The 14,411-nt window shown below is 36.5% G+C and overlaps 1 protein-coding gene across 5 annotated transcripts in view; it reads right to left on the reverse strand.

Moving 5' to 3' along the window:
* LOC149794359 (high affinity cGMP-specific 3',5'-cyclic phosphodiesterase 9A-like) overlaps positions 1 to 14,411 on the reverse strand; it is a 61,148-nt gene that overhangs the window by 11,343 nt on the left and 35,394 nt on the right. For all 5 annotated transcript variants that reach the window (XM_089968524.1, XM_089968528.1, XM_089968523.1 and 2 more), the window contains exons 9-15: positions 11,867 to 11,941; positions 10,031 to 10,117; positions 4,967 to 5,154; positions 3,824 to 3,980; positions 2,706 to 2,819; positions 2,233 to 2,337; positions 94 to 222 (exon numbers count right to left, since the gene is read on the reverse strand). In XM_089968524.1, the coding sequence (XP_089824650.1) occupies positions 94 to 222; positions 2,233 to 2,337; positions 2,706 to 2,819; positions 3,824 to 3,980; positions 4,967 to 5,154; positions 10,031 to 10,117; positions 11,867 to 11,941 (855 nt within the window). The remainder of the gene's footprint in view (positions 1 to 93; positions 223 to 2,232; positions 2,338 to 2,705; positions 2,820 to 3,823; positions 3,981 to 4,966; positions 5,155 to 10,030; positions 10,118 to 11,866; positions 11,942 to 14,411) is intronic.

Below are 14,411 nucleotides of genomic sequence, written 5' to 3' on the forward strand. Positions count from 1 at the left end.
TGAGGGACTTGCCTCATATTAAAATAAATAAATAAATAAATAAATAAATAAATAAATAAATAAATAAATAAATAAATAAATAAAACTCGTTACCTTAGCGACAGTCTCAAACATAGGTAAAAGGACAAATTTGATGAAACCGATTTGAGAGGTGGGCTTGGTCACTTTATCCCTGTCCATAAAAGGCGCAACTGGCAATCCCTCCATTTTCTCTCTATCCGACTGAAACACAATTAAACTTATTACATAATGCCCCTCACATTGATATTTAAGTAGCTGTGACCCTACTTTGTTTAATATTAATTTGTAACGTCATGAAATGGAGCAGCGCAGCCTAGAATGTACCTCTTAGTAGGGATTACATTTTTGTTGTTTACATTTTTTTATTATTATAAAGAATTGAACTTCAAATAGTTATAAAATAATAGCGCAAGCCTTTGTAAGACTTGTATGAATTCGTCCAAATCATACCATGTAACACATAAAAAATAGAAGTTAATAAAGTATATCACACAGGTCATGTATGAGTTCAGATCTGACTATTGTAGTAATGAGTGGACGGTTTTAAAATTTGAGTAGGCATGCCTTTAAATTGCGATTATTCACTTCAGTTTCATCCATATTATTCCTTGGAAGTTCATTACATTATATACAAGCCACGAGAAAGTGCAATGTGTGATCCAGTAAATTCTGAGTAAATGTCGGGTTATGTGACGTCACAATGAAGGCTGCATGTGTTGAAAACGATCGTACTACCGTGTTAGTAGTCACGAAGGACCCGATGTACTCTTTTCTTAACCCATTTTAGTAACCAGCCACTATTGCAAAAGTCCATAGCGATCAGTAAATGTTGTCTGGAAGACTTTGGACGACATTTAGGGTGCAGAACAGTCAGCCATCATGACTGAATGGAATTTTGCTTAAAATATATTAATATTAACTTACAGAAGAACAACTAATATTTAATTTAGTTTGTGTAAATGGGCCTGGAAGACCATGTAGACATATAGTTTAGTTCAGGGGTCGGCAACCTACGGCACGCTTGGCACAAGGTGGCACGTTAAGAGGTTTTGTGTGCACGAGAAGGACAGCCAAACTCGATTTTAACAGTATTACTCTCTTACTGGTGGCACGCGCTCGTTCATTTTGTAATTAATCCGGATAAGGGTGGCACGCTATGTAAAAAAGGTTCCCAACCCCTGCTTTAGTTCGTAACACCAGAAAGAAAGAACTTGTGTATTCTTGCACCGTTCTTATATTCTTTGATAATATTAAACACTTGTTGAAATATAGTTATGCCATTAATTGCGACTGGCATAAATGTACTTAGCTCTTTGTAATAATAAGAACTTAACTTCGTTTTTTTTTTATGGGATTCATAAAGTCTTGTATCCTGAAAATCATTTACAGACAATACAAGAACGGTCATCGCCTAATTATCAGATATTACCGTCAGTTCTTATATAACTTCCAGTTTTCTGCGAAATCTATAACTGTTGTTTAGCATTATCAGTTTGCTTCATGTCATGCATAAGTTCTAAGAACGCTCACAAAATATTGACTTTGTTCCATTAGTTTGATAAATTTTATTTGAAAATTAAATCTCATGTGAGCATTTTTTCTGTACAGTTTCCTTTTGGAGATGAAATGATATCAACTGAACGTAGTCGATCGTTACAAAAATTAAATCAACAAAGATCATACAAGAACGTTGTTGGGAATATTTTTCAGGGTGTCCAAATACAATAAAATGTTGGCTGATATATCTGAACTTATATTAATCATGTCTGCGTGTGATTTAGATTTTTAACGAAGCTTTAACAATTTTAGTGATGCTGCTAGGATATGTCTGCAGTTTACAGAATAACTCTCCAGTCAAATTATCCTGACTCCAGGCTGACCAGTCTTAGCATTAACCTCTTAATGCTGACGTCAACCTTTTAGCTTTTACGTAGGATGACATGGCGAATAGGTGTAGTTTCAACCGGTTAAGCAAAGGTCACTAAACAAAACCTCCTAATCCAGCCATTTCATTTAAATGTTACTATTTATGGGAAATTGAAATTAACAATGCCGTTTTTTTATACGTTGTGTTCGAGTTAGTGCTTAACATAGATAATATATTCTTGGTGCAGTTGAACTTAAAGCCAAGGCTGCATGCTTCATTAAAATTGTAGTATAAATGTACAAGATGCCTAATCAATATAGTGAAACATAAAGGGAATATTTTACCTGATTAAAATATTCCTCCAATAAACAGTCAACCCAGGGTTCTGAAACTTCCATTGGCCTGACTTCATTTGAAATATCACAACATTTAATGAGGACCATTTTCAGCTGAAAAGGAAAACGAACATAAATAGGAATGGGTAAGAGTGTTGCCTACAACTTTGTACATGAGGAGATTTAACCAGAATTTAATGTTGTTTTTTATTTAAACTTTATTTTCTGCAGAACAGTATAAGGGCAACTATTATTGACAATATTTTTCTTGTATGCCTTCCGGATTTTCAGAAAAAAAATACAATATCTGTTTATTGCAAGAACAACAAAAAAATATTCCATACAAGCAATTATTTAAAACAATAAAACAAATTAACATAACGGAAATCTTCTGATGATGGGTCTAACAAAGACGTGTGTGATTACGTTTATTGTATGCCTGTACTCTAATATATTTTTTAATTTGATGGTGAACTGAATACCGTGTCTATGTTTTCCTTGCTCTTGTAATCAAATTTGACGACCTTGTTCTTGAAGCTTTCCATTATCTCTCCGTGACGCGCCATGTCTGTGGCCAGAATCAGCATGGTTATTCCCTGTTCATTGAATATATAACTGTATTAAATACAATGTTTACTTATCTTAATTACAATATTTGCACTTTCACAATATGCAACCAGTTGCGAACAGCTTTGATTTGCCGACACTGGTGCATCAGGATCTACAAAGATCCTGATCTGCTGAAGCATAATGCGCCTGCAGATCAGGGTCTATATAGTTTATTCTAGAGAATATTCCTAAACAAGCTGGATAGATCCAGATCTGCCGGGGCATTATGCGCCGGCCGATCTGTGTCTGTCCAGTTTGCAGTTAGACTCGTCTTATAAACGATTATACACGGGAAAAGCGAAAATTCGTTTAGGCCGGCAGGTTCTGAGTTCTTCGCAGCCGGGAGTCCATTAGCATTATCATAGTGGGAATTTATAAATACATCAAAGATTTATCACAATCATATTATTATAATAAAGAAAATACAATAAAATGTCAAAATTGCGTACTTCACATGTCTATAAGGAACTTAAATCTAATTATTCATTTTTGGAATTCTCAAACAGGATACCAAGTACGACACAAGAATGCGACAATTTAAAGGCAATCGAAATAGCTGAAATAGTTTTGTTGCTATTCATACCTTCATTGTCAAATGCACATATAAGGTTATTACAAAGGATATTAATGAGAATACTATATATGTTATGCATTAAAAGATGACGTCATTATCATTCGTGATTAGTTGACTCATTTCCAATGTATGCATTGCTCATGCGCAATGAATCACAGAAGATGATCATCATGGAAGAAATATTTCCAGCAGTAAACACAGCCGATTGTACATTGCTTCGTTACATTAAAAAATTACAAATATCATAACTTTGTAGTTAAGTCGAAGATCCAAAAAAGTTAAAGTTATTTCTTTCTCTCTCTCTCACACACACACACACACACACACACACACACACACACACACACACATCATATCTTGCGCTTATTAAAGAAATTAAACTCGAACAACTTTAACCAACTATCCTATGCGACTTACCGCTCTGACCCTTTTATATGTGTCTTTGTCGATGTTTGCAAATATGTTACATTCTGGGTTGGAGAGTATCTGGAATGCTACGGCACAGTGATGATTTTCCAATGGGGATATGTCATTGTATCGTAGTGCAAGCTCCGTCCGAGCGTTGATCTGGTATCTGAATGACATCATAATCAACCGTAACGTAACTTTGAAAGGTGTTTTGCTTTCTCGGATTCGTATCAAGGAAAATGCAACATTACAAATGGGATGATTACTATTTTCATTACAGATAACGCTATTGTTATTTAACGGACAGGTAGCATGTCAAGCTGACATTTGGCACGTATTCATGTCCAGTAATTTCATTTTAGATGCAACATCTTTATAACAGATTTTCAGTTTAAAGAAAGCATTCGGTAGTGTTTGTTTCATTGTTTGATCAAGTATAAAACAGCATATGTTGGACGTGATGTATAAAAAAATATATGACGGACATGTATAAATCAGTATATGAAGGACATGTCGAAAACAGTATACGAGGGACATGTAGAAAACAGTATGATGAACATGTAGAAAACAGTATATGATGGACATGTAGAAAACAGTATGATGAACATGTAGAAAACAGTATGATGAACATGTAGGAAACAGTATGATGAACATGCAGAAAACAGTTTACGAGGGACATGTAGAAAACAGTATGATGAACATGTAGAAAACAGTATGATGAACATGTAGGAAACAGTATGATGAACATGCAGAAAACAGTTTACGAGGGACATGTAGAAAACAGTGTGATGAACATGTAGAAAACAGTATATGATGGGCATGTAGAAAACAGGATTTGATCGATACGCACAATCTTGCTGCCTTTAATTTATTTTGGTAAAATGCTCATTTATATAGAACTAAAACCTAAATGTTCATTGCATATGCTATGCATGGGTGACAAGATCCGTGATAAATCTTAATGAACGTAAATAGAAGCACAATTTATAAATTTATAGTTTACAGACAAACTCTGTTTTTTGCAATGTAACTTCATATGATCAATTTTTGTTTCTACAGCCATGCGAGCAAACAATTGTGTGCATCTTTTTGACATCATTGACATGTATGTCTAGTGAACCAATATACTATTTATTTCTCTTAAATACTTACGTGTTATTATAACCTGGATGGTCGACGTCGTGGCAGATTGCCGCTGTGAGCAGAATCCCCAAGTCTTCACGTGACATACGATCCCAGAGTTCACAGAGATGGATCATACCGTACATCATCTGCGTCACGCAAAAGCAGTGCCGAAAGTTATGAAAGGGATTGTTCCGGTAGTTCTCCTGTACACATAACTGAAAAATAAGCAAAAATTTGCGTATTTTCCAATTTAAAACACGAGGTTTGTTATACGGGTGTTCAAATTAATTACAACGGCTATGCCGTTTAAAGCAGAAGAAAACAGGATCCGGTGTTAAAAATATCATACTCCAATGCAGATCTTAAAGATACCCATAATGACATGAACTTACACCACGTGACAGAAAAATAAGCGTGTTAACATTGATGGTTCTTAACTCATGAAATTAAAGTTTTGTAAACGTTTTGTAGGCAAGATTTAACATTTATTACGCTTGTTTCTAAGACTTATCAATTGGAGATAGACTGAAAAATGTCTTCATCGTAGATCATCTGTTGGCAGATCAAACTGATATTATTCTTATTATCCCCACGCTCCAAATATCGTTATACACTCGTCCGTCCAGTTGTCTGTTTGTTCCTTCCCGCCGTTCTTCTGTTACCATATTTACTAACTCGCAGAGTGGAAACTCTATAGACTTGGTCTAGTTGCTTTGCCCGTGCGTAACCGTGTCATTTTTTACTCCTACCGCTGGTTCATGAGGATGGCGTGAAAGGTCAAATGTATAAAATTTACAATAACATTTATACACATGTTCTGACCAAGCTTCTTATTGGAAAGACCCGTGACAGTCTGCCATATGTTTGTGTTACAACGCTTGTTCACTGTCGGGGTGAGGGTGGGGCGAAGTAAGGGATATGGGTAGGAATATGTAGTAAAAAGAATTGAGATTGATCAAGGTCAGGTTATTCTTCGACATCCTTTTTGTTAACTGATGTGTAGCCCGAAAATTTACAAAAATAAATAAATTTTAGATCACACACATACTACGCCCAAAATGATGTCATCTTTCGTCTGATTGGTTAATACTGAAATCAACGACCAATCAGACAACAGACTTCCAACTAAGTCTGAGTTTTAGAGAGATCATATTTTTAATTAATGGACCATGCCGTAGTCTTATATTCGAAGGAAGTTCTTTTTTGCAATTCTTTACCTTTACATTTTCATAACTTCGCTTTAATCGGCACAATATAGTCAGTATTGTGTTCTAGTGCCAGTGAATATATGCTATACTTAGATATAATGGACGATCTGTAATATTCTTCCTGGTTCACTGAATGTCCCTTTGTAGGTCAGGCGATAACGTTGTTTCTAGCCTCGTTATTCTGGCTCCTAGCTGGTGGTGGTGGTGGTGGTGGAGTATAACTCTTTGTTGCCCCATCAGTTAAAACGATGTCTGTATGTTTCAGACCCTCCTCGGTCATATCTCAGTACTTCTGTACTCCGTTTTATTCTCCTCTGAGGGGAATTATATTTCATTGCATTACACCTGCGTAAACATTGAATCTACGTGAGCTGTATACATCTACATATGTACTCGCTTATAAGAGGAGTTCAACTGCAAACTGCACAAACCCAGATCTGCCTTCGCATTATGCATCGGCAGATATGGGCATGTGCAGTTTGTTAGGAGCAATCAGTAGAACAAACATCATAGACCCTGATCGTCAGGCACATTATGCTACGGCAGATCAGGTTCGGTTTTGTTTTGCAGTTGGGCTCCTCTTATAACCTAGTATGGACGGTATGTTGTCTGCACACCGGCTTTTGCTGCTCACCTTGTACTGTTCATGACCATATTTGTCAAGAAAATGAGACGTCTGTCACAGTCTCTGTCGGTCTTAATTTTTTTCAGAATACAGGCAATGACAAACGCAACTTACTTCGATATTTCTTTTAGCTATATATAGTTTGACTCATACGAAGGTTTCTCCCCTCCCCCAAGACAAGATATAGACGTGACATTTGAAGAACAGCCGGAATTTGCTACAGACCTTTTAAAGAATACACTCAAAAGACCGAATCTCGTTACTTTCACCTTTTTTAAGGATTCAAAAACTCCAATAATATTATGTTCGTCAGTTCTCCATTAACGGAATTCACAAAATATCACAACGAGGTCTTCCCAACGGACGTCACAATTGTCAAGCTGATGGATTTGTCTTTTTCAATACAAGTGAATTGGCACGTACTGTCCAGAATATAAATAACAATGTCGCTAACACATTAAATGTAACCACACGAAAATGTCTGCTTGTACGATAACATATGTGAAGTTAAACGGTAACTTGAGAAACTAAGTAATTTGGAAATTTTAGCAGGTTTAGTGTTTTGGCAACAAACAATAAAAACAACAATCACATCATTTCATTTCATAGAGGAAAAAATCATTGCTTAATTAAAGGAAGCACAGATTCAGGGATAAATGTTTTATTTAGTGACAGTATATTTTCCAGATAGTAAATAAACTGTCGTACTCACATGTGTGTAACACTCGTCTAACTGTAATCACCGTACAATTGACTCTAACGTCGCATAATGCGCCGGAAGATAAGTGTCTACGAATCCACGTTACAGGTTGCATATCTTGTTTTCAGTTGGATACTAGCACACACGTGTGTGTGTGTGTGTGTTTGTGTGTGTGTGTGCATATTTGTGTGTATGTGTGTGCAGGGCCGGCGCCAGACTATATGGCGCCCTAGGCAAGGTTAGATTCTGGCGCCACCCCACCCACCCCCCTGGAAAATATCAATTTCAAAATTTATAAACAATAAATTTTTGTAAAAAATATTTCAACATTTGAGCACACACCAAGGGTAATTTTAAAAAAAAATTACCCCTCTGTGTTCAAATGTCTGGACCCCCCCCCCCCAAAAAAAAGCGTTGATCATGTGTAGTAGGTTCACAATATTCAGTGCTCCCAGTGCTAATTTCAGCAAGAACACACTCATCGTGTTCTTGTTTTGCTTTCTCTGGACGAAGGTATTTCAGGAAGAACCCCTCTTGCTTTGCTAGCCCCTTAATTTGTTCTGCTTTTCGTTTGCGGTACTGGGCTCCAGAGGTTTTTTTCTTTTTTTCCGCCATGGCACGCTGGAAAATATATATATATGTTACAACCAATCTGTCAAATTGCCCAGTTCATGAAATGGGCAAATTTGTCTGCCCAATTCTTTCGTTGTTTATACCATTAAAATAAGGAGTTAACCCCCTCAGTTTGGTTTCCGTGACAAACTGAAGGTTTCGTATACGCGTGATCCCACGGAAAAACTCGTGGACTATAAAAGCACGCGAACGTAATTACGTCCTGAAAGTTTCGTATACGCGCGATTTTCACTCACTCATTTTGCTTGTTCCGGTCAGCCTGGTGTTTCGGTCAGACTGAATCTACCCGATTATTTGTCCCTGTATGAAATAAACCAGGATAAAAAACGACCCTCAATAAAACTGAAATGTATCTATTTATTTTTCTAAACTGTTGTTGATTTGGAGAAATGCGCCCCCTGAAATCAGCGCCCTAGGCGCCTGCCTAGTTTGCCTATATGGTAGCGCCGGCCCTGTGTGTGCGTGTGTATTTGTGTATGTGATCTGTTTGTGTGTGTGTGTGATTTGGATTTTTAACGTGGCTTTAATAATTGTTCAGTCATATCGCTACGATGTCTGCAGTGTGGCAGTTTATAGTGATGTCTAGCAATAGGACATCATGACGCAGACATGTAACATCATGCCCCAGCCAGTCACATTATCCCGAAACCAGGCCGACCAGTCCTAACACTAGCCTCGTAATGCTGAGCCCCTAGCGAAGCAACTGTTAGTATCATTTTTAAAAGTCTTTGGTATGACTCAGCCGTGGTTCGAACCTGCGACTAATCGCATGCAAGGCGGACGCTCTGATCACTAGGCCACCACAGCGGTCTTATCACACATGTATAAATGCTATAATCTGGGACAGCCTAGAATATGTGCAACCTGACACAGACTAAATAAGATGTACAATTTGAGACAGCCTAGAAAATATTCAATATGAGACAGTCTAGAATATATGCAATCTGAGACTGCCTGGAAGATATGCAATCTGAGACTGCCTGGAAGATATGCAATCTGAGACTGTTTGGAAGATATGCAATCTAAGACTGCCTGGAAGATATTCAGTCTGAGACTGCCTGGAAGATATTCAATCTGAGGCTGCCTGGAAGATATGCAATCTGAGACTGCCTGGAATATATTCAATCTGAGACTGCCTGGAAGATATTCAATCTGAGACTGCCTGGAAGATATTCAATCTGAGACTGCCTAGAAGATATGCAGTTTATTCGGGCACTTCTTCCACTTCCATATAGCTGATGGAAGCGTTGGAAGATAATCTGAAGCAATAACGCATTGAAAATAACGATTTAAGGTGTCCACATTTAACGCAAAATGTACAGAAACTGTTGCAACTGAAAGTAGACTGAAAAAGGGCTAATGTTGGGCATTATTCAAAATTATTTTATTATTTACTAAACCCATTTGTCAATGTGTTCAGAGCTCCAGTCTGCTGATAGGCATGTCGCATGCAATGTAGGTTCATATGCTCAGTTAATTTACCAAAAATAACACTTGGGAATTCACAAAGAATTGTCTCCTACCGTAATAACTGAAAGAAACGTGTAAATACATTAGTCATAGTGGGAAATTCCAATTGATTCCCTTGTGTTACCAACTGACAATACAGAGTTGCTGTTGTTGTTGTTGTAGGGTTTAACGCCATTTTTCAGCACACGATAGGCTATACATGGCGACCAGTATTAATGGTGGAGGAAGAACCCGGGAAAACCCCTGAAAGAACCACCGACCCACGAGAAGCTACTGGCAAGCTTTCTCACATACCCACATAGGCTGAACCCGAGACTCGAACCCACGCAGACAGAGGTGAGATGGCAGTGATCCGTGACGTAGAGCGCTTTAGACCACTCGGCCACTTGGGGCCCCTCGACAATATAAAGTAGAAACAAAATGGTCTTTGAACTTGCTGAATACATTTTACTTACCAGCCATCTTTTGAGCGTGATTGGATTAATATTAAATTCCTGAACAAGTTCGAGATCATGGTACATGTGCTCTAGCAGACTCAGCATCTGTGAAATAAATATATTCCTTTAAAATATGAACATTACATTTCAGTACACTCAGCATCCGTTAAATAAATATATTCCTTTAAATATGAACATTACATTTCAGTACACTCAGCATCCGTGAAATAAAAGCATTCCGTTCAAATATGGACATATCTGTTTAGTACACTCAACACCTGTGAAATAAAAGTATTCCGTTCAAATATGGACATATGTGTTTAGTACACTCAACACCTGTGAAATAAAAGTATTCCGTTCAAATATGGACATATCTGTTTAGTACACTCAACACCTGTGAAATAAAAGTATTCCGTTAAATATGGACATTATATTTCAGTAAAAGGTATTACTGACAAAAGTAATGTTTCTTAAAACTTTTAATCGTTTTCTCTACGTTTGGATAAATTCAGGTACATCAGATACACCAAGGCTATCGTACTTAAGTTATTCACTAATCGTGACACACTGTACAAAATACAGCATAGATCATGTTGCATTTTATGGAAACATTTACATTTGAATAAAATCCATGGTATTGTTGTAGTGCAAGTGATCTTTCCGGAACGGTCTTTCTTTCTACGCAGAAGCCAGGAAGCTTAATTAAGTAAACATCTTATTTTCTGTTTAGACTCAACGATGCATTTTATTTAATGCATATACTTACTATTCGTCACTGGTTAGCAAACCTCAAGACGAAATAAGAGACAAGATCAACCATTTTCTTAGTGACTACAATATTATACCCAAACGGATGTTCGGCTGAAATATAATGTACTGATACGCACAATCATACAGAAAATATGAAGTTTTCATTAAAGAGTGTATCACGTTACATTCCTGTTTTGTGCATGCCATAACATCCTATTATCAAAATCTTTCCACACAGTCGAATGTAACATTTCGCAACGCTATGCCAGAACGTCATATATTTATGTTAAGTGCTTAGGACAAATCCAGTATCAAACTTGTGTTCATTTTATCTTATAAAAGTAAACAGCGTCATGTATATCATGCATTTTTCTAATGAACAGTTGTGTATGATGCTCTAATATTTATCATTTCCTGAAGATTATTTGAGAACGTATAATGTGCCAGAAAAATGGAACCAAAGATAAAAGTTCAACTCCAAGATAGGGTCACGGGTATTAGTAGATGGGGTCACGTACACTTTTGTGTCTCTATAATGTCTATTTTGTGACACCCATGGCATTTGGTGTCGCAGGGCCCCACTGCCATGCATAAACCTCCAGCCAATGCTTACAAGCCTAGCTAGACGAAACCGTATATTTCCTTATTTACTCTGCAAGGTGCGTCATACTGCTCTGAGAGATATTTTGCTTCGCAAAGTACTGCTGAAAGACATAGTCGTTATAATTCGGAAGACTTTCTAAGCAATCGTTTCATGATATGTGGTTCCAAGTGGGGAAAAGGACTTAGTTAACCAGAGTAAATCCTGAACAAATACCATACGCGTGTAAATCCCGGTGAAATTTTGTGTCTATATGTGTTTAAGTGGGAGTGCATTCTTGTGTTCGTTTTTCCGCTGTGACATTAGCTGCAAACCACTATCGTATTTTTAGCAGTGTTTTATAGATTCTTTGATCAACAGCTTCATTTTCCGGGAAATCAAACAGTAAAACGAATGTAAAAAAAATATTGAAAAAAAAAAAAGAAAAAAAAACATTAAAAAAAATAAAGTGTATCTTTCTTTGCTTCCAACTGGCATGCTTTTGTCTAATTCCAGACATTTACCTCATTCGGTTCCCAATGCCAGATATCAAATGTTGGCTTCTTTAGGTAGTCTATTGTCTCCTGTGATAAAGTATACTGCAAAAAACAGAGAAAAGAATTAGTTATCAGCATTATCAAATTTATATGATATGAATTTTCTTTTCTCAAAATTTTTTAAAAATCAAGAGACGCACAGTCTGTAATCAATTAGAATTTATCTTTGGAATGTAAAATAATGTTCTTTAATTATATCTTCAAAGTTTATTTAAATAAAGTACTGTACTTTAAATATGAAACAAATTAACAATTACTTCACCGAACATATGCATGTAAAATATAATTCGAAGGAAAATAATTTCCTTAGCACCCTATAAGAACATTATTTTATATTTCCCCGTTTAGTTTCCTAATATTGCGTTTTTTATTATGCTATATTTAGTTTTAAAAATGTACATGATACGTGCACAAAAATAAAATGAGAAACATATTTGTATTTTATTTATCGATAAAGTGATAACTGCTTTCCAGAGAGATATGTTTGGGCTGAACATTACTGACATTTTTTAAGGTATGAAAAACCATAATTACAATCACTTCTTTAATAAAATACATCAAAATACACACTTCAAAAACACAACAAAACAAACGTCACAAACGTTACATGTACAAAATGGAATAATGTCCAAAGCTTTCCAAACATTCAACGCAATAAGAGCTGCTTATAAAAAGACAAAATGGTTAGTTCGAAGTAAAGTCTATCCTATGTGGTAAAGCATATCCCAGGTGGGTAGGTGGTAAGGTGGTAAAGCATATCCCGGGTGGCAAAGCCTATACTAAGTGGCAATATTGCCACAATTTATTATTTTCAACTGTTGATATCGAGGTCAATGCAAATGTTTTTAAATAGCTAATTTATGTTGACCATAAGCTGTTGTTTACAAAGAGCCAGACAAAACATAGTGATGTTGTTTTGTCATTAGAAAAATGTATCGAAAACTAAATGAACATTTAAAAGTAGTATTAGGTACATATTTGCTCGAGTGTGTGTGTGTGTGTGTGTGTGTGAGGGAGAGATATATATCTGGATTTATTAACGTAGCTTTAACAATTTTCCAGTCATATCACTAAGATGTCTGCAATGTGGCAGTTTATTGTGATGTCTAGCACTGGGGCATCATGTCCCAGCCAGTCGCATTCTCCTGACACTAGGTCGACCAGTCCTAACACTGACCTCTTAATGCTGAGTGACAAGCGATGCAGCTGCTAGTACCATTTTTATATCTTTAATATAACTCGCCCGGGATTAGAACCCGCGACATCCCGCATCCAAGGCGAGCGCTGTAACCACTTAGGCCAACTGAGCGATCAAAATATTTGCTAAAATTCCATGATACGGTAATACACAACAGACAGTGGCTGTTATCTGACGTCATTTTGTTTGGCCCATGCAGTTGTTCAATCCTTGGCTCTTCATTCGATAACGAGATAAAACGACACAGTATTGTGGAAATAAGTGAAGGCGGCGGTATAAATTAAATACATACACCATATAGTATTGTCACTTTTCAATACTGCACATCTACCAAATCACCCAAAAACCCATCAAGCCCGAAAAGATATTGCTTTAACAAATAAATGCAACTTAAGTTAAATGTTAGTAAAACTAATCCGAGTTTCCTGTGGTGGAAAAAGTAAAAGAATTAGCAAAGGGTTGGCAATGACTGGTTTCATTACACAAAGCATGGTTTAATTTTTCACATAATTTGTTTGTGCAGGTTTCCTTTTATCTGTCATGTATGCATACAAACAATGACGTTGTTTGGACGTCAATCTACACATATTAGTTAAAAAGAGACCAATTCCAGGAGAAAGAGGTCATCCTTTTTAATGGTCTGTAAAGTGACTAATTCATCTGTTTATTACAATCACTTTAAGTCAACATTTTCCTCATGTGGATACATCTGATTTCACTAAATTTATAAAAGTGTTTCTTAATTTTGTTGTGGCAAACGGGAAAGCTAGAGGAAAAGGTCTTTGCTTTGTTGCTTCTTATGACGTGTGAAAAGTCTTTATATGACATAGAAAGATTCCCATTTTTGAACTTTACATTTAGCCAGCTCTTATTGTGTATTTTTACACCAATGCCCGTTACAGGATAAATCTATTAAAAAGTGTACGTTTCATTTTATGGGCGGTTTTCTTTTGAAAATATGAGAAATAAATTATGCATTTGGACGGAGATATTTACATCTTTTTATTCCGTCTATAATCACACATAGGTCGGATCCAATTCCAAACTCTATATACAATGACCAGCCGTCGCATAATGCGAAACCATCTCCCCCTGTATGCAGTTTGTTCAGGTTAATCAGTAGAACAAAGCAACAGAGACCCGGATCCACAGGCTTATTATGGGACAGTATATCAGGTAAATGTTGTGGAAAGTTGGGTCCGACTTATAAGCGAGTATAAACCGTATATTATATTTGAGTCGCTCGGGCATTCGTGTTTAAATGGTATCGTTCTCTTGTTAGTACAACACTAATTGAGACTCACTGCAGACAAT

Source organism: Sinohyriopsis cumingii, chromosome 8 (genome assembly GCF_028554795.1).
Source record: "Sinohyriopsis cumingii isolate HCF-2022 chromosome 8, ASM2855479v2, whole genome shotgun sequence".
NCBI lineage: Eukaryota > Metazoa > Mollusca > Bivalvia > Unionida > Unionidae > Sinohyriopsis > Sinohyriopsis cumingii.